Source organism: Coccinella septempunctata, chromosome 3, assembly GCF_907165205.1.
Source record: "Coccinella septempunctata chromosome 3, icCocSept1.1, whole genome shotgun sequence".
NCBI lineage: Eukaryota > Metazoa > Arthropoda > Insecta > Coleoptera > Coccinellidae > Coccinella > Coccinella septempunctata.
In genome coordinates this window covers 31,607,379-31,629,285 of record NC_058191.1, presented here as the reverse complement: position 1 = coordinate 31,629,285, position 21,907 = coordinate 31,607,379, and the positions used below count along the sequence as shown (strand labels likewise).

At 37.1% G+C, this 21,907-nt stretch overlaps 1 protein-coding gene across 3 annotated transcripts in view; it reads right to left on the bottom strand.

Annotated features, from left to right (window-relative positions):
* LOC123309195 (dachshund homolog 2) overlaps positions 1-3,174 on the bottom strand; it is a 262,136-nt gene extending 258,962 nt beyond the window's left edge. For 2 of the 3 annotated variants that reach the window (XM_044892170.1, XM_044892172.1), the window contains exon 1: positions 1,788-3,174. In XM_044892170.1, the coding sequence (XP_044748105.1) occupies positions 1,788-2,479 (692 nt within the window). In that variant the 5' untranslated portion in view covers positions 2,480-3,174. The remainder of the gene's footprint in view (positions 1-1,787) is intronic. The other variant, XM_044892171.1, reaches the window with a different exon arrangement.
* Between the last annotated feature and the right edge of the window lie 18,733 nt (positions 3,175-21,907).

Genomic DNA, 21,907 nt, shown 5'->3' with positions numbered 1-21,907 from the left:
TAAAATAGCCATGATGTGTGGACCAATTTTTTTTATAATGTCCAATATTCACCTTCAACTTTCCTCTTTTCAAATATTGGTTAGACACCCAATCTTTTTACCGACTTTTTGTTCCTCTTCATCTTCGTCTAACAATAATGCAAAAGCACATCATTCATTCAGGCGTAATTGCAGCAATTTTATTTTTAGCAGAAGTTAAAGGGTTTACGTCCTATGAGATAGGGCACGTAAGAGAAACAACGAAAATAATAATACTGATAATTTAACAATATTTTTAAGGGTCCTTCTTGTACTGTTTTGATCAAAATGAAAAGCTTCATGTGTCAAGTACTGGTCGATTCGAATGCAACCGAAGATTCACGACACACGAAGCGGAAGGTGACTGAGACGATCGTGACTGATAATATGAACGCAACCTCCGTCAACGGCTAATGATCCTTCCGCCGGCCTGAACTGAGCGGAACGTATAATATGAATCGACCTTAAATCATTCTTAAATAAATACAGTCCGGCAGTTACGCCTAGCCATTAAACCACCGTGAGTATCGGCCAGTCCTACAGCGTGTTCAAGAAAATCACATTGTTATTTATTGTCCGGCCACAAGGAGGCAAGGATTGACAGCGAAACGGACTTTTTATGTCTGTTGATCTGGTCGCACGAGCCATGTTTTTGGTCGATTTTTCAACTGGGCCAATAACTGTCCGATTAAACAATGCTGGCAACCGTGCTTGACGAAAACGTCTGCATTGTTGGTGATAGAATTTATGGTTCGTAACAATGCAGTAGGCGGTTCAGGATGGGCGCTCAAATTTTATGTTTTAGGTTCTCCGTCTTCCATGTGAGTGCCTCTACTAGATGGATGGAGACTGTTGAAAGAAATCTTCGATACACAACCTGGTTGAAAACAGAGAAAAGAAGAATATTCTGTTTCTTGTTCAGTTTTTTTGTCCATAGAGACAACAATAGGTATAAATGATTGTAACATGACAGTGGGCGTTGATTTTGAAATTCCATGATAGATAGTTCGAAACGCCTTAGTAAGGAGCAGCGCAGAGTCGATTCATTCAATCATTTAAAAACTCTATCCAGGCTCTTCCATTCCACCTTTACATTTTCGCAATTTCTCAATTTTCTCTATATCAATAGGATGGAGGATACTCATAAATTCTGAGTTCTGCCGACTGTCAGATTTTCATCTCATTAATGATATCTACATGGTAAATTCTGAACTGTGTTTGTGTCATTGAATTCATCTTCAACATGGTTGAAATTACAGTCACTGTAATTTTCCTATCTGCTTGGTCTTTAATCAGGGAAACGCTATCCAATAACGCCATCCAGAACAGACACCGTCATCGGAAACAGCATGTTAATATTGAATCAACAGCCTCCGCAACGTGGATCGGAGATAAGTACGGAAGGGGATCTTTTCCATTTGTTTCCCCTTGTTTTATTGCCTTTATAATTATATCGGATGCTGGCGGAGGGTTTGATGCCCCAGTTAGTATTTATAGACTGCATATATCATAAGCGATTGTCTGCTTCGGATGCCTAAGCTAAGGGGATACCGAAATTGCAATCGTAGATACTCTATTATTCAAGGAATTCTACAGATGTAAACGTCGCAAATTCTAGGGGACTAAGGGGGAAAATTAAAGGGTTCGCCGGACTTCCACCCTCGAAGGAGTTCGTTGCTTTGGTTTCAGCTTAATTCGATCCAAGACCGAAAGTTAGGTTCGTAATTTCGGCTACGTCTACGATAAATTAAATTTTTCCAAAAACGTACCTGGCTGTGGTGCAGTCTTTGAATAACGTATCGAAGTCTTTGCATGACAACAGCTTGCATCTGTTGACACCAGGCTGTATGGCGCCAAGGCCCCTGAGGATCCTGACTTGTTCTACGTTACAAACTAAGGGTACAATGTCCAAACGTTTCAGTTTAGTGTAAACAGTGTGTAAGCCACCGACAAGGTGTTTGAGGAACAGTTCGAAGGCCTGAGGCAGGCAGAGCATCGTGTCACCGGCTATGATGAAAGCGGCCACTTTTTGTCCTCTGTAATCTACGAGTTTACACTCGTTTGCTGTAGGGTCCGACGTGGAAATTGGCGGCGGGCTATTGTAGGACCTTGGAGGCCCGTGATGAGCTGCCATGAGATCCAGGGGACTATGCAAAACGGCCCCTAAGGAATTCAGAAGTCCAAGACCGGGTGGATGAAACTGGCTGAGACTCATGCCTCTGGCTAAACTCGCGGAGGAAACTGGAGGTGGACTGAGATTGTGTCCCATCGTCATCGGAGGTCCCAGAGGACTAGCCTGTCTTGGACTGTGTATCTGATTATGATTATTCGACATATTGAGGTTATTGTTGTTGTGTGGAGGCGAAGGCGAATGTTTAATAGCGACGACTGGAGAAGCTGAAGACGCATGGCTACTGTGATCACTGGCAGAGTCCATTGCGTTATTGTCCATCATTAGCATCACACGCGAAAACACCTGAACTCACTCGGAACCGAAGTCCATCACCTAGGCACAAGCAGATATGTCGCAACAGTGAACTTAGAACTGTTTGTTTGTCTCTGGCGCGGGCGGGGCAGTGTACAATGATCGCGCAACGCGGTACACTCCAGATGAGCCGACCGGTACACTCGACGGATACAAATGTAATAAATAAAAACATTTGGAAAAACTTCTGCAAGTGCCGAAAGGCGGTCTCAATCCAGTCGCAACCTTAGCTGCGTCTATTGGTTGGCGCAGTTGCGCCCCGCCTTCCCATTGGTTCCCCTCCGAAACAATCAACGCTTTCTCCCACCCCGAGCTACCGAAAGAAGTTAGTTTCTTTGTAACTCTGAGGGCGGATGCAAGAGAACTTGAAATATGAGCTGTGACGTATTGATAAAGAATGTCACCGAGCTGTCGCTGGAATCAATACGCGCGAGGTGTGCGGGCTTGGTTTTTTTTTTCCTATCTAAAAACATCTCTTGGACCTCTTTGTCTCACTGCGATTGCCGGCTACTTTTTTCAGTAAAAAAGGAGATTAATGCAGAAATCCTGCTCCCGCCCGAGTTCCATGTTTCGTTCCACCGCCCCTCGTTGCACAGGTGATATACCCCTTCGGTATTTTATGAGCAATTTCAACACTCGAACTGCTACAGAGATTCTGTTTATCCACTCCTGAATTTTTCGCATTTTCGTGACACTGCATCCATAAATTGGAATATACAAAAAAATCATATTCTGAATCTTATCATGAAAAGGATTGAGAAATATAAAAAACAACACGATAGAAAAACACAATCTTTATTGATTAGTAGGATAGAGGTAGGTTTTTTCAAATTCGTAAGCTAATTTCATTCATATTCCTTATTTTTTTATTTTATCGTGTTGCAAAATAATATGTTTTTCACATGTTATGCCATCTTATAATCTAAGGATAAACATAGAAATGTTGAATCTCAATCTCACATCTCCCAAACTTTTTTCTACACTTTCAATCCTAGCATTCTAGTTCAATCATTTAGACGCCACGAAATTGGACAAAAATTTAGAACCAGAAAATAATCCCATTATTTCGTATTTCTTTTTTCTCTCTGAGTCTTATCTTTTGTCGTGAAAAACTGTATAAAAAAATAAATATGTTCCTTCGGAATTGATACCACTATATAGGGTTCAACTAAATCAAAAGTGAAGAAACAAGCTTCAAAATAAGGTATGGAAGTAGAAGAGATTTTATAGATTCAATATATTAATACTATAAACAACATAAAAAAATAAGGAAGATGATAATGAACATCACACAAAGCATTCGTTCAACAAATAAGATAAAGTAAGAAATTAATATAAAAATGGAAAACTTTCATCATTTTGTCATTTTATTTTGTTTCTTTTGGCAGTATTTGCGGATAACTTAGAAATGCCGAAGAAATGATCGAGGCATTTGTTATCAGAAGAAGAGAAAATTCTCACAAGAATTTGATTTGTTTGATTCAAATGTTCAAATGTCATTGACGAAGAAGTCATTTTCGAATTTTTCACTCCTAGCTGTTATTCTATTTTGGATATTTTTATCTGTTTAAAAAGTGGGTAACGAACCAACTATTCGATACACTTCATTTCATTTATTCAATTTTATTTTATTTAGGTATTCAATCACAATAATAAAGTAGATTTTAGGTCACAGTGGGTTGCATAAAAGTTAAAGATGCTAATTGATTTTATGACAGTTTTTCATGATATATGTACACCTACTATTCTTGGTGTTGTTGGAAAGGTATAATGTTAAATCAGTGATCATAACAGTAGTGGGTGAGTGAATAAAAGACGAATCTACTCGTAAGGTATAGATCTGTAAATAAAGGCGAATCTGTCGGCGTAGTTGAATCTAGTTCGACTCAAATTAACTAATCAATTAACTAAATAATTAATTAATTAGTATCATTCAAAGGCAATAAATACACATTCGGAATATTAGAAGTTCAAACTAGACTGACTGAAGTTCAATCCAGATTTTTTCAAGTTATTTTAAGTTTGAATTTAAAGACCGAATATTCCATGTCCTTGATGAGGTGATTTTCTTCTATCAAGAATATCGAAGGACCATTCCAGTTAATAGGACCGTGAAAATATCGAATATCCCCCCGATACAGGATGGCACAATATCATGGTCAGTAGGTTAGTGATATAAAGTGGTCCATCGTCGAAACTCGTCCTTATAGAAGCGACTCCCAGGCATCTGGAAAGCGAAAGCGGTTTGGTCCACTGGAAGGGTGCTCACCCCTCTCTGGTATCCTCCATTACTTTCAGTGTTTCCCGAGCACTCTTCCTTCCGACAACCGTAGACACTCAATTAGAAAAAATGCGACAATTAGGCGTGGTTTCGGTAAATCAGAGTCGTGAGACGCATTGGGGGGTTTTTCCAAACTGAATGATGGTATAGGTATATAGGTAGGTCGCTACCTACAACGGAACGAATAACTCAAAAATTGTAAAATAATTTAACGAATTGTTAAGATATTGCACTAGATTCGATTTAAAACTGTCAATTTTTTTGCACGAGAAAAATTCCTTACAGGAAAGCAATCCGTGCCGAAATTCACAAGTATTAATCTTGAGTATCAGTGCAGTAGCTTGTATTAATTCATTCTGAACTGAGTATTCGAGTAACCAGTTAATGAGTAGTGATTCCGGATCTAGTGGCGATTCAAATTCTATAACTTCATTGTAGTTTTCAATTATTTTTGTTCTGTCAGAGTTTTGCAGTCCTATCTTACAGTCATTCAAACTTTGATTAATCCGGTATTACGTAGTCCGCGAATTTCTTTCAAGGTACCTACGTCCAAACAGTTTTGTAGTCGGTATTCCTAACCGTTCAACTTTTTCCGTAATTCTATCATTAATTTTTTTTTATCGTCATAGTAAATTATGAAGGAACCCAACGGTGCAAGGGCAATTGTTGAAACCGATCCTCTAGACGGGCCGTCCAGAGTCCGGAGGTAAGCCAGCACTCCATACAATTATCTGGGAACCTCAGCCACCACCTTTACCCATCCTTTGCCACGATTTGTGTTCCACTCCTACTGTAATTATGATTCTCTGCTGGTGTGAAAACCCAGGAGGAGCAGAGCGCACTCAGGGGTGAACTACCGTTTCTTTTCTTGGCATATCCACCTCTACTGCTAGTAAATCTATGCTGGTGTGAAAACCCGGGGGGGAATAGAAAGCACTCAGAGGTGCACCGCAGTATTTCTGTGCCGTCTTGCTCAAACCCTAACCCCGCTGAGTTCCGACACCATTTTCGGTTAAGTGTTAACCTTGGTTCTGGCTGGCGAACGAATCCGTAACACCCGTGGCGCGTTTGTGATCAGATTCCCTTTTCGTTTCGTACAGCTCACTACGTGAATTCACAACTTTTGCATGGCTAATTGAATGTAATTTCGAGAAAAACTCTCTGAGTTGTATAAAGTAGACTGTTTGCTCATTGCACTGTGATTTTCATTTTTTTAAGAATACCTGGCGATCGAGACAACCAAGGAAACGCCGTTATAATGTAGCTGATATCCAAAGTTGAAATGGTATATTTAATGATTGGAAATATTTTTAGGTTTTCAGGAGTGGCATAGCTCAATATGAAAACTTAAAATGGCTAAATTTTTATCTTAGCCGAAACGGAAAAAATTATGAAAAAAGTGTTTATCCTGACGTCAAGAATCTACTGTTGAAATATATGTAGGGAAAAGTCAAATACTCTCCCTTTATATCTCAGAGTTTGAAATGTCCCTTTGTGGGTATAATCAGATGTGACAAGGACAAAATGACTTCAAAAACAGTATTTGAGATGAATTTCCTAGTAAAATGCGATATACCGATACACCTCATTGAGAACTTGTAGACCTTTTAATATGTTACCTTTCGAACATTTTTCCTATGAATTTGTTTACACATTGAACAGTAAATTAAGAAAAATTAAGAAGTTTTAATACAAACATTCAAAGGTTGCCAGGAATAATCTGTAACCACTCATCTAAATTTATGAAGTTATTACCAGAAAATAAGATTCAAGTGCGCTTACCAATTCAACAATGCATTTTCCATACGAAATTTTCATGAGCATTCTGAATTTTTTAAGTCCAAACTCAAACACGCTTGTCACTCGATCGATACAACGCCCGTTATCCAGTTAAAATTTGGGGCTAAAATAACAACTAATAACGCAACAAAACGTCAGTGAACGATCGTTCATTGTATTAGTAATGCGGTGCATTTTAACGTATCTCATAAATTCCTAATTTTCCGAGATTTTCCATGCAATAATAACTCATTCGGTGTAGCTCGATTAGTATTTTTACAAATATGGATAATTGTGTTTGCCTATCTGACATTCCAGCATTGTTTGGATACTGACCGGCAACATTTATGATAATAGAGAACCGACACATAATAGAAGCATATATTTATACCCCCTCGATAGTCATGGGGACTATATGTGTGGTTATCGGTGCGATTGCTTATTATAACCATCAACATGTGACGACGTCATTAGATAGCAAGCTTTTGTCTCCGCAAGCACAGCTCTTCAATTCAACATCAAAACATAGTATGGATTTATCAGTGAACTATTGTTGATACACCATCATCTACCTTCATCGACATGTTCATTAAGTGAATAATGGGCGACTGCAATGAAAATTTGTAACTTTGTATTGGAATTGGAAGAAAAATGGTTAGCAGGTCTGAACCGGTCGAGAAAGAAGTCAACATTTATTAGATCATGAACGTCTTCTAAGAAGCATCGAAGACTTCTTTGTCCTTTGAATCTCTTCTTGTAGAAGTCAAGTTCAAACTATTTTGGTTTCAATATATTCAAAAATACAAATCAGATCCCGCAGGTCCTCTAAGTGTCTTGTAGCGAACTTTTCATGTCCTCAATTTTTTGAGATCGCCTTCAGCTTAAAATTCCAAAGTTTTCGAGTATACTTTCAGCTACCGAGTGCAAACGTTAAATCATTGTAAAGCATGAATAAAATAAAGATTACTATTACTATTACTATTTCCTGAAGATGCTATTGTGATAGCGAAACAGATATATCGTTAAATAAAATTATCCTAGTTAAACTGACATCATTCAGATTCTAGATCAATCATGGATTTTTTAAAGTATCGGATACATAAATTCAGTAACGAAAAATGGAAACATTGCTCCACCTCATGATATTGTGAATACTCATGAAATATTCGTATAATTGAAAATTCCGCAACGAAAACATCTCCAAAAAAAGTTCGGCATTTCAATAAAACCTGAGAGGATCGTTAACAGTTTGTAATTAATTAAAACCAATTTCAAATTGCAGAGGCTGTTTACCAAGGGATCAGCTAGGATGAGGATTGGTAGACCATCCCTCAATAGATATTCTCGAAAAGGTGAAAGGCAATGCTGATGTTTTATCTATTCTTTATATATTCCATAAGTCAACGTTTCGACCCTGGTCTGGGACGTCTTCAGGACGGGAAATAACTCCAGCTTCCATCACTTCACGAACGTGAATATTGTTTTCGTTTCTTAGGTGAGTAAGTGACAAGTCGGTAAGTGTTTTGATCGCTTCCTATAGGGAAGTTATTTTTCACACAAGCAAAATGGTCAGAAATCTGGTTGAAAAATGTTTTCCTTCTTGTGAAATTATATACGTGGTTGCATTTTTTAAATTGATGCGGGGACAATCTAGAAGGCTTTTCAGAAAAAGCCTTCTAGATTTCCGAAAATGAGTACTTTTGTGCATACATACACATTATTCAACAACCCATTCAAATTAATATAGAAATGATTCTCACTGCTGATGAAATTAAGCACTATCTTTAAGGATATTTTTGGGAGGAGACTGCCATATTATATCGCAGGGGTCTATTGAGGAACTAATTTCCACAAGTTCTAGTTATTTCGCCACATGAAAACGTCCCTTACAGTATCGAACGTTTAATCCAATTCCTCAACCCTAGCATCAATCAAATTCTACAAATGGCTTACGCGTAAGTTGAATAATTCGCAAGCTAAGTGTGAAACGGGACGTTGAAAGGAAGGATTCGTTGTCCCGATACATCCGTGCCTGGTCATAAATCATTTCGATCAAAGGATATTAGGAAAGCGTATGCCGACTGCTGATAACCGGGACTAACTGGTGTTTTGTGTCCCTTTCTCCATGGAGGAATGGAAACCCCCTTATTTCTATTCGTTTGCACAAATACTAATCGGTTTCGGTTTACAAACATCTTGACTTTTTCGGTTTGCATCGATTACTGGGACGCTGTGCGATAGATAATAAGATGGAAATATTAAGGGAGTTTTGTCTGCATGAAAGGAACAGATATTTAGTTCAAATCCTCACTACAAAAAGGATTTTTTTGCAACGGAATAAAGCTTGTGAATTTTGAAGTTGTATTAAAATTGAGACAAATTATTGGATCAAATGGAGCCGCACAGTAACCAAGCATGATAACCGATATTCGATATCGTTCGACTATCTGTATAGAAAATAAATGCGAATTTTAGTTGCTCTAACGGAAAAAACTTTTATCGCAATAAGCAATAAGAAACTCTGAAACATCAGTCTGCAATGAAACTAGAAACTGAATTACATTATTTTTACTAGGATAAGTTATTTAACCACTAAAAAAAATCGCAATGAAGAAAAAAAGTTATATGGTAGATCTACAAATTCCTCATTAATCGCGTTGGCGTTTGCGTCCATGCGTTTAAAGAGCCTTTTATTATGGGAATTTGAACAGGCGATGCTTTAGGATTCAAAACATTTATTTAAAAATTGCCATATTCTTCAATAATATTCTGGTACTTCGATGAGATGAGGTATCGTGTGTCATGGGTTGAGAAGTCTAGGTCCAAGGTTTGATGCCAGTAGCGGATCCAGGGGCATATGCCCCCCGCCCTAGATTCTAGGAGACGTTCCTTAATACGACTATTTATTTCCGTTTTCTTCGGGCATTAAAATCCCAGAAAATTAACTCCAAACTTCATAGAGTTAACCGGGTTAAAATTATTTAACACACTTTTAAACTTTAACATGGTCAGTTTGAGTTTATATTGATGAGCTCATATCACAAAATTGTTTCCAACGTGCTTTAATACCTTAAGTAAAAAATATATAATTATATCTTCAGGTATCAAGTCCAACCCTGTGTGGAAAATAAATTGAAATCCGGAAAATATGCCTTTACGATCGATATATTTCATTTCCTTCGTTCTTATATTAAAAGAAGCTAGTTCATCAACTCATTTTATGACCACTAATGTGAGTATTTCATCTGCAACGAATTGCTTAATAACCTCACTTCCTTCATATCGATACCAATGTATGAACCGATTTTATTGTGGTATTATGTTGATGTCATGAGTTTTAGTTGCTTTCGACGGCCGTTATTAACCACCCGTAGGTACTCTTCGCAACAGAATTGACTACTGAAAACACTCAGATCTAGCCGGTATAATCAGCGTCATAATCTTGCTCTTATTCGAATATATAGTAAAATATGCATTTGTTACCGAACCATGACATATATTCTATTGTCAAGGGGCTATGTTGAAATGATTTAAAGCATGTTTTTTCTATCACCCATCATAGTTTATAGTAAAACGTAATAAGAGTAATTCCGCAGATCTATATACGCAGATTCGCCAAAATGATGTCAAATAAAAGCTAGAATTCAAAAGATTTTCAGTAATTTACCTTCATCTGATGAGGGAGTCTGATATAGACACCGAAGCGTTACTACATAATTATAATTTCAAAGTTCCTTTTTTTAGTTCATTGTTAGGCAACAATTTTTTCTACTTGATTTGCTCCTGACAAATTAGTGCAAGAATTTACGCAGGAGCAAATCGGTTATTTCAATTTTTTAATTTAGAGTTTGGGAATGAAAACCCTAAAAAGCTTCAGAAAATGCAGAATCCTCCCAGATTGAATTTCAATCGATATCTAGAAGAAAATAGCCATAAAATTCCAAAAGGTTATGATGCAAAAGAGCCACAGCCTCGTGAAAAATGTCGCTATTTCATTTCGAAATAAGAATAATTTGTGATGTTATTTCCATCCATGTATTATCTGTATTCAAATATCTCAATTAAATGGTGTTCCATATTCAAGGACATATTCATTTCATTTACTTCATTTTCTCTGCTTTGAGGAGAAGGAACTACAACGCCAAATCCTCCCCGAATATAATTGTGATTACTTGGAATACCTCTATGTTTTGTCCTCACGTGGAATTTATTTTCATCGTCCTTCATCACTCTTGAAAAGCATAAGTAGGTTGCCCTTTCAAATTCTCTTTGAACATCAAATATTTATTTTTTTTTAATTTGCTATTTTATTGATCATTTTTCTTCCATCAAATTTTTCTGTTTGTGATTAATCAATGTTGAATTATGTGCTCTTCTGTTATCCGTAGAACACTGTTACTGGGTCAGTAACAATCGATAGAAGTAAACAAGTTAACATCAAAGGTACGGAGAAATAGTAGGTATTTTTCCTGCGAAAAATAACATAACCTTATTAGGTAAGCGTTTATTAACGCTCATAAGGTGAAACATTTGGATGCTGTCCTCACGCCCTTTCGATCGAATAAGTAGATTGATTATCATCGGCATCAGTAAGATTTATAATTTCTCTGAATGGCTTGTGAAATTGTGGTTTCTGCCCATTTTGCACATTTTTAAATAATGTCATTATCAGTCAAAAATGAAAACTTCACTCGACAAAGAAACTCGCCGACTTCCTGCTAAAATTAGAACACTATATTGTTTAGGAAAAAATCTTTCAACTGAATAGACGCTTTTTCAACTTTCTTCGAATTTCAGCTTCTCTAAAAAGCTTGATTGTTTTGCTTTCTTATAACATCCATTACATTTCACATCCACTCCTTAGTAAATAGGTATTTTCAGAAATTTCAACATCTTTTCGATGCATTCTTGACGCCAATCTGGCAAAGGGATTGATGGTTTCATTATGAAATCTTTTATGTAGTTGGTACACAGCCCACGATTGGTGGTTTACTCCCATCAAAGTCAGAGACTGTCTGCCTTATATAGTTAAATGAAAGGAATTATTTGTGTTGTATTCAATTGTATTCAATTTTGATGATAATTCCTATAACCCCTAATACTAATCAGCAAATCCAATATCAGTACTCTCTTTTCATTCTGAAGTATGAAGAGGAGCTCTGTTCAGTCGGCTTTGCAATAAAAAGACACATTGTCGACTGTCGAAGGTGTGGAGTGGAGATTCGATTAGATATATGAACGATAGGAATAGAAAAAGGTGACGTAGTGTGTTTTTCAAAATGGTAATTAATAGTCTTCCCTGATCATTGATATAGTGTCAAGGAATATCGCAAGGGACGTCTAATGCTTATGTTGGCATTTTTCGGGTATTCCGGCGTGTCGTGAAAAGTGCTATGCTATAGGTATAGGAAATCATTCGGTTCCCGCAGAAAGCTCCTTTAAATCCATTTTGGCCGAAGACAGTATGGTTTTCACTTTCTCGCGCATTTGTGCGCAGATAAAAAGACCAAAATAAATAGGTACTAAGAGGGTTGAGCTGACTATTGAAGTGAAAAAATATTCAATAAATCGTTCTATGACCCATTGTCAGTAAAAAGTCAAAGCTGTTCGTGCAAATTCGAATTCATACTGAAGTTTAGCCATCAGAAATGTGAAACCTACCGTAAAGAAACGTCAATGATTGATCACCAAGAAAAAAAAACGTAAATAGAACCCCGATGTGCCCCGTCGTAAATGCGATCCTATTGACGTTCATTTGGATCGAAACAAATTGGTAATTAGGCCCACGTTTTGTTGTTTGGGCGCTAGATGACGTCTGTGTGCCGGGGTCCTCGTGAGAACCAATGCGAAACGCTTCACCCTTTGAGCGATGGATGGCTGAATGCCGGATGGATGGATGGTGATGGAGGCATCGGCTAATCGAATAATAAGACGTATATATTGCCAACAGAAACGTCCTCGCGGAGCTGAATTTAAAGCAAAGCATAAATCATAATTTGACAGCGCGAAAGTGAAGCCCCACGCGGTTTCTGCTACGATACAACGGGGATCTGAACCATGTTGCCACCCTCGACTGTTCCCTCCAGCAACGAGCGGAGATCAGACTGTATGAGAAGAACAAAATTCGGAAACAAAACAATTGTTGATAATAATATATTATATCCGTCGAGCGTACATATAGTAAGTAGTACTCAGAATTCCAATGTATAGGTAGAGGAAATTTATATTTATTTCATCAGCTGTAGGATATAATATCTAAAGTTTTGTCCCTACGTCGTAACTCGGATAGTTGTACTTCAGAAATTGTATGCACCTGCCAAACATATGACTTTAGCCTTGCGGCTTTCACACTGCTCTCCAGAGGAACATTCTCATATCTCAGATAACTCAGATATCATAAGGATTAAGCTGTGTTGGAGCCCTTTCCAGGTTTTCGGGCTCGTGGTGGTGGTTGGGTTCGGGTCATTCCTTGGCTCCTTGCTGTCCGTTGGAATTCTGATCCACCCGCACTTCCTGTCGGAGCAGACGGTTTTCCTCTGCATTCCCCATGTACTTGCGTACAGTTATCCATCTAAACTTTCCTCAAGTTCTCTGGTATCAGTATATCATTATTTTTATTATTATTTTTATAGAAACTTTTTCCATGAAATCACAAGAAGTTTCAAACGCTCGTAGGAAATATGTTGTTCCTAACATGTGCGCAAAGTGCCTCTTCCGCACGCACTCTTTTTCTTTCAATTCTTCTTTTTTTTTTCAATAGTATTTGTTTTTCGTTGATTTGGGGGGGCATTCTGTTCCCCTTCTCCTTCAGCATCGTAGTGAATGTTTTGTCGATGCTCTTTATCATCTCGTCACTGAAAATTTTCAACGATAGGAAGTACTTTCTAATTCTCTCATCGCCCTTACCTTCCCTAGATATTCACAGGCTATCCTCATGGGCCAATCTATCTGCATATCGACAGCTGAAGCTCTGTGAGATGTGTAATGATCTCAAGTACCCTAGTTGGTCACGTTCTCATAGCTTTATTGATGCAAACACAGGCTAGCCTTTGTATTATGTCGAGTGTTTTCCTCGTACTGTTCTGACTTGCCTTGGCGTGCCAGACTATTCACACATATGTGATTACTGGTCTCACAATCATGACGTTTATCCATCGAAGTATTCTTGAGTTACATACCCAAGTTTTACCAGCCAGATTTCTGCACGTCATCAAGGCTTTTCATTAATTCACTATCAGCGATCTCAAAATGCTCATTCCACAGATCCTATCCTATCCAGATATTCAACTTCAGACTTCAACACTGTGATATCACCATTCTTACAGATGGACTTCATAGTTTCCCTTTCCAGGTAAAAGGGATTACTGAGGTCTTGGTTGGGTTAATGTTCAATGGATTTCTTATTGAACAAACATGTAGATACCACATCATGGTTAATTATCTATTCAAGCGGAAATCCTACCTCAATATTCTGCAGTCACTTACTTTACCAACACATAACCAACCGAAGAATCATCAATGAGAGGATCTGAATGAGGATTTGTTGATTTTTTTGTAGCTTTATAGTCGTGGATTAGAGTTTGTGATACATGATTATCTCTAGTTCCTCACTTGATCATGTTCTCTTTATTCCAACTAGGATTATTTTCAAGATCTCAAGGGAATTTTTGTTGCTCATCTAGCACTTTGTCCAACATTCTCCTGAATATGATCTGACCATTTGATACCAAAGAAATGGATGACGTAGTAGGTAATTTCTTCTATACCGAATGTATGGAGATCATTCTCATTTCGTTTTTCGGTTATGATTTCGAATCAGCTTTCGTCACTCTCTACTCTCCATTCCACCATAATATCGTCGGCGTAACCACAATAGCTCAAAAGTGATCTGCACATTCTGCAAAAGAATCACAAAACGAAGTCGACGACTCATTCTATCTGCTCGCCGAGATCCATCACCGTCATATTCCGATAAATCCCCGCGAGCGACAACGTGGCAGCCGGCAGTATTCTCGAAACGGTCAACTAAGACCCTTATCGATATCTTCCCGAAGGGTTCTGCTTCCATATTGTCTAGTGATCCATCACGTCACTGTCACATGTTATTGTTACGGAAATCTATATAGTGGGCCGCGATTGTTGTGTCGTCGCAACCGACTTGGCTGTGAGCTCGCATAATTGCTCAACTTTAAATTCGGGGATCAAATTGGCTTTGTGCGAATGAATATTTTATTTCGCCGCGCACCGAGACTTATTAAAAGACGGAGGGAGGACATTAAAATGTCGTTCGAGGTGCTGCGACGCGAGGATAGAATTAGTGATCGAAGAGGAACCATAAGGCATCTAAAAGAATACATAAGGGTACATGCAAATGTACAGAATGTCTTTCAAATTTAGCGTTCGAAATAAAATAGATGAGAAAAAGATTGAATTTCTCTTAGTTCGTTGATATAAAGAAGTGTACAAATGTATTAAATTAATAGACATAAACCAGAAACTAAATGAAATGATTTTACTAGGATAAGGCCCAGTTGCAGGATGGTCCATTAAGATTTAATGCCCCATTAAAATTTAAAACAGTAATTTTTTAAGGGAATAATGGAGGATTCAAATATTAATGGAGCATCAATTATTTATGGACCTTCCAGCAAATGGGCATAAGTTGCACAACCACTTCACGTGTGCTCACAGTAATTCGACGTGATTGTACTTTTTCGGGATAACACAATTATTTCCTGAATTCTTTTGAGAGAATAATAGAAATCAATCAGGAAACCATCAGAACTTCTTAAATATGGATATTGTAGTGCCTAATGATTTACAATTGAGCTGCTTTTATATTTGACTTGAAGATATCAGAATATCTCTCAGTTAAAAAATGATTCCATTCTTTTTGAAGATCAGATGTTGTTGCTTACTGAAAAGCTCCATTCGACTATAAAATGGACATCAAACATTGCTCACGCGTCATATATTATAACAATATATCACCTTGGGAACTAAGGAGAAAAATGATATTCCGTTCCCTAAAAGTGAAAGTACGCAGCAATCTATAAAGAGCCGAAATAAATATGCTCTTACACCAAAGTGATTTTACATTATTCTGGCGAAAAGGACATATAATATTTTTATGGCTATTCTTGCAGAAAAGGAGGTGATCTATAGATCTATAACATATGAAGGGTACGTTTTATCGCGGAGAAAGGATACTTATATACATATTCCGGCGCTGATATAATTTTATGGGACATAATATATATTAAGAGCGGTCTCGCCTACCGGAAAATAGCCCATATTGTGTGTTTTCACGTTTTAACAATGATGGATTCGATCTATAATTCGGAATTTTTTGCATCATATTTACATATATCCGCAGTTTTCACGCTAGCTATCGAGGTGACGTCGTGTACTTTCGGTGACAGGATTACATATTGAAAATTCGATATACGAGGAAATTCAGCGGAATAACTCTGCATTCCGCACGTACTTAGGTAGAGAAAAATAATAGTGTAGATTTATTTGGTTCGATTTATTTATATCAATAACAGGCCGGCTTCTGACCATACATATGTTACTGAGGAATTAGGTTTCTAGCAACAGCCAACGTTGTCTTGAATTTCAGTTGTTAAAATATTGTTGTTTTATATTCACTTTAATTTGGACGTTGTAATTGAGCTTCTTTCTCCGTAGATGTAGCTTCATGATGCTTCTTTCAGAGGTCTTGGTCCCTCATGGCAAAAACTCTTTTGATAAATTTTCACAATATTTTCTTGATGCCAAATTTTAATCACTGAGAAAGTTTTGCAATGCGAGAATGGTAATCGCTTGGTACCAGGTTTGGACTCAATCTGTTCCTGGCGAGTCACTATAAACGTGAGTGGTCTGGCGTTGTCCAGATGGCAGATGGTACTGTTCTGGGGATTCGCCAGCTCCAAAGACTCCAATTGCTGCATATTGCAGCAAGTAATAATAAATGATTCCTTTCTAGTCCCACAAAATGCACCCCAGGGTTCTAAAGATGCTAATTCTGGTTTGAACACGCGCTTTTGAACACGATCGTTTTCATACAGTGTTGTCGAATTTGATCCATTTCTCATTCCCGTTTAAGAAACGGCGATTTCATTCCGTTTGGTCTAGATTTCACAGAGGGAAATTCGATCAATCATGTTGTTTTGTGTCAATTAATATGGCACCCAAACATCGAGCATCTTTTTAATCCTGCAAATGGTTCAAGATGCCTACATTCATCATCAAAGCTGATTCGATGAAACCAAAACGGCAGGTAATTGGGAGCTGCAGTATCGGGATGAAGAACACCATTTCATACTTCCAACTGCTCAACATTCATTTTCACCTTCATCAAAGAAAATTTCCTAAATTTTCTCTTTGTCAACTTCCATTTTTAACTCCTTACAACTTACATCTGAATGTACAGAACGGAAAACAGCAAGAGAATTGCTTTACCTTTCAAGTAGCATAGATTTGAAACTAACTAACTATTGATACATTACAAGATATCGATCACTACAGCCATCATAAAAATTAATTTCTTGTTTCCAACCTAATCTTTCTCTTCATAACTGAAGTTTTCAGGCATCATGCCCAAATAATCAACCCTGATGGAGAATGTTGTCTACCAGCAACAGCTTGGATGTCTTTTATTGGATATCCATTTTCATTTTCCATTACGTTCCAGCCTACGCTTGATCGAGATCGCCCGTAACCCCATACATCCTGAAAAATTTCGTTATAGGTTTGATGCATCCAGCAGATTGTTGAAATGAATAAAGCGGAACAAATCCCGTATGCAGAGTGGAAATTGGACCGGGGGTTTTCTGGTAGCTGGCGAAATATACGTCTAATCGATTCCTGGGGCACCGACTTGTCCTTATCGGGGTCCAGCAGCCGTTCCATTTTCGATTCTTTCCATTCCGCGAGTCAATATGCAAAATTCCGGGAATACTTTATTCAACACGGTTATATCGCCACATTTTCCGTTACATTGCCGGTAATAAAGGCAATCATAAATTTCAAAACTGTGGAAGTCATATTTTCTTTCTTATATTACTGCTTGGTCACATTATTCCTTCGTCTCGCGATAAGGAATTATATGGGGTGCTTTCTGACTTCCAAACACTTGCAAATTTTGGGTATCTATGTAATAGAACCAAGAGATTTTTTTCCGCATTCATTTAGCACATAGGATTTGAATTCAGCACGAGGAACTAAATATTTATGATAACACATTTGTAGATTCCATTGTTGTCAGACGTAGAACAAATTTGCCAATTTGAATTCATTCAAATATGAAACTGAAGAATACTCATGAGAAGTTAGTCAACGAATCATGTTCAATTTGAAATTCAGTAAGTATCTTATTTGTTTGATTTTATTTCATCAATCTCTTCCCCTCACTGCTGGTCATAAGTTTCTCTTAACCTATACCATTTTGGATCTTGGGCATCTTGGATCCAGTTTAAAGATATCTTCTTCCGCTCGTCCATCTATAAGGCGGACGTCCCTGTTTTTGTGTACTTCGAATTTTGGACATTCTCTTCATGCACCTATTATCAGACATCCTTGCGACACGGCTATCCCAGTACAATTTACAGCGAGTCTTCATTTCATTACGCCGATCTTTGTAATTTCAGATTTTTCAAATAGTTTTATCCTCTCTTTCATCAGACGCTCACTACCATGGAAAGTTAACCTTCACTTTTCGTTTGTTTCAAGCAACTCATAATGCCTGTGTTCAGATCTTTGAGATTGCTTGTGTTAGCGTTCTTCAGATTTACATTGGAGTTTCTTTGGTATTTCAACTTTTTCTTAACCTGTCATCTTTTTACTGTTATACCCATTCAGGAATTTATTCTGTTCCGACCTGAGATTCAGGGGTATCTTTCAGTACGAGGCTGGGACAGTCGACAACGCTTGAGGTACATCAGCATAGAAGTTTTAGATATCTGCATCTTAATGGGTGCTTGGTTTGGATAATCTTAACACTGTATCGTTGGTTCAATTTCAGCACTACATAACACATTCTAGAGCTTACAATGTTCATCTGTAGTATATCCTCTACATGTAGTTTATGGATCAGATGTTCCACCTCTCCCATTTAACTATCTTCGTTACATCTGTGTTAAAACATATTTCCTGATCCGATACAGATTCGTTTTATAACCATGCGAATTCCAGATGCCTTATGTACATATCAGACGAATGTGCACGGACATAGTTATATCATTAGGTAAGTATTCAATTACCTAAACGGTGATACCTAGAGAATAATCTTGAAAAAGGAATATAAATTGAGAAAAATTGCCGTGTAGAAAGAACTGCAGCGGTGCTTAATACAGAGCTCTAACTACTACTACTGACCTCATGAAACTATTATTGTCAAGCCTATTTTCCACAACTTTTCAACTTAACCGAATTCGGTCCTTCTACTCCTCCATACATATTCCTACTTCATCCGCACCACAAAAGAATTGATAAACGGAGAGAAATTTTTATAGGAAGAATTAGAGGCCAAAATTATACATTATATATGTATATCCTACTAAGAAAATTGTGAAATTCTGTTTGATGACAACTTCAGTAACACACCTTTTCGGAATAAGAACTTATAATTAAAAATATATATAAAATTATATGTACTTACTGTCATCTTCGAAGAGCATCAAGGTTTTGTCCATTTATGATGTAGTGTTTCTTCCCTGGACATCCTAGTTAAGGACAGTCCTTGCTCATCAATTGTATGTCCTTGGATATTCATAATTCAGCACACGGGAAGTGTTCCGCAACGACCGCAACTGTCTTCTGATATTCTTCTAATCTTCCATATCGAATTGATATAAAGTCCATGAACTATGTTCATTAAAGATCCACATTTGTTTTTGTGCGAAATAGGTACAGTATATGTCTATGTTCAATCGAAGGAAGATGAAAATGGTTCAAGTTGTAAATTTCAGAAATCCATTCATTGAATGTCCCTGTATATGATGGCCACTAGATATTTCTGCCCACCAGATGTAAACGATGGTATATTGTACGGTGTGATTGTCTGGCTATCAGTCTATGTTCAACCGGAAATGAAAAAAGTTGGTATCGAAGTAAAGACTCTAATCTAGTCGTAGTGAAAGTCTATATATTTATGATGTTCATATCATTGATTCCGATTTAACATTCACTGGATCTCTGTATTGATGACAATAAGACATTATTTGTCGATCTGACTGCCTTTAAAATATGTTTCTGTTCAAACGAAAATAGAAATCGTTCTAGTGAGTTGACAGTGGACATCTACATCGTTGTATAGACATCTGAATATAGTTGAAGTCGATGTACAATTTTCATGACATAGATTCCGGGTATCCCCCTTCATTGGAAGTCTCAGTTATTTGATAGCCAGTAGGTGGATATCATTGTCCATTAACTATAGTATATTGTACGTTTTGATTTTATATGTACTAAACGTATTTGTGTTCAACCGAAAATGGAAATATGTAGTCAAATTAATGGGCAATGGATTCAGTGGATGTATTTGTTGGCCATAAATACATTATTTGTGAAGCAGTATTGTAAATTGTACGTTTATGAATAAACCGGCAGCAATTCTTTGTTCATTAGTGGTACAACCTTGTACATGTTGATTGTCTGTCTATTAAAAATGTTAATGTCCAACCCAAAACGGAAATCGTCCAAGTTAGGTGGTAATGAATATCCACGTCATTGTATTAAGACTACATCTAGTAGTAGTAGAAGTCTATTATACAATGTTCGTGTCGTAGGATTTTCGTCTTCATAGAATTCTCATGTCTTAGATTTCGGATAGCCGTTCATTTGATGTCTCAGTATTTGATGGCCAATATGTTGATATCATCAGCCGCATTAGCGATTTTATATTGTACATCTTGATTGCGTTTGTATTAAACATGTTGGTGTTCAACTGAAAATGGAAATCGTTCAAGTTAGTAGCAATGGAAATCCATATTACACTGCATAAAGTCTACATCTTTACATCTAGTAGAAGTGAAGTATAATAGTTCTATAAGTCGTGGATTTGGGATATCCATTCTCTGGGTGTTTCTGTATTTGATGGTCATAACATATTATTTGTCCATCATTTGTCATCGATTGTAAATTGTACGTTTATTAATGATGACATTCTTTTTCAATAAGTGGTTAGGAGACTTGATATTGTACATTTTTTACGTATGTCCACTGTCCATTGAACATGTTTGTGTTCAACCCAAAATGGAAATCGTCCAAGTCAATGTTCACATCATAGATTTCATTGAATATCCTTAGTAATTGATGATTTTTGGATATTCTTGGTCAATCAGTGGTTAGGCGTCTGAATATTTTCCGTTTTGTCTGTCAAATATCTATATTTGTGTATAATTCAAAGTGGAAATCATCCAAGTTGTGGACACTAGTTATCCATATCATGTGATTTAGGATATCCATCCATTAGATGTTTCGGTATTCGATGGCCACTAAATATATCCACCAGAGGTCAGCGATTGTATATTGGTATTTTTGGTCTTCCATGTATTAAAAATGTTTGTGTTTAACCGATAATGGAAATTGTGGTAGGTAGGTAGGCTTTGGACATCCATTTTTTTTAAGACTATAGGTATTTATTAGTTATGGAAGTCTATGTATGATAAAACATAGGATGACATCTCAAATATATGAATTAATTCAGACGCATAATTGCTTTGATGAGGTTAAATAAGAACGAAACCATTCTCTTCATTGGTGGAGTGGTCTTACCTCTTTCAGTTAGCATTCTGAATAGTGACGTGTGGCTAGTTCGATTCAGATCACACCATTTGCGGATATTTAAATCGACGGATGCTATGCTTTGCATCAATTCGTAACTATGTTCTTGGATTATATTGCGAATATCCATACACTGAGTGTCTTTGTAATTGATGGCCATTAGACATTTTTGGTTAATCAAAGGTCAGCGATTAGATTTCATACATTTTGATTGTCTTTAGTATTAAACGTATAGTATTAAACCGAAAATGGTAATCTTCCATAGAAGTGGGACGGATATCCATACCATTGTATGAAGAGTGCGTTGTACAAGTCTTCATAAAATGTTAATGTCGTAGATTTGGGATACCCGTTCATTAGACGTCTCAGTATTTGATAACCAATAGATGGATATCATTGTCCATTAGTGATTTTTGTGAGTTTTGCTTGTATGAGTACCTAACGAATATGCTTGTTTTCGAACAAAAATGAAAATCTTTTAAGTACTATCTTAAAATTTTGTGCCATAATCTGAGTCAACATTAATCCAAAAAATAAATGAACACTAAATTGGTACA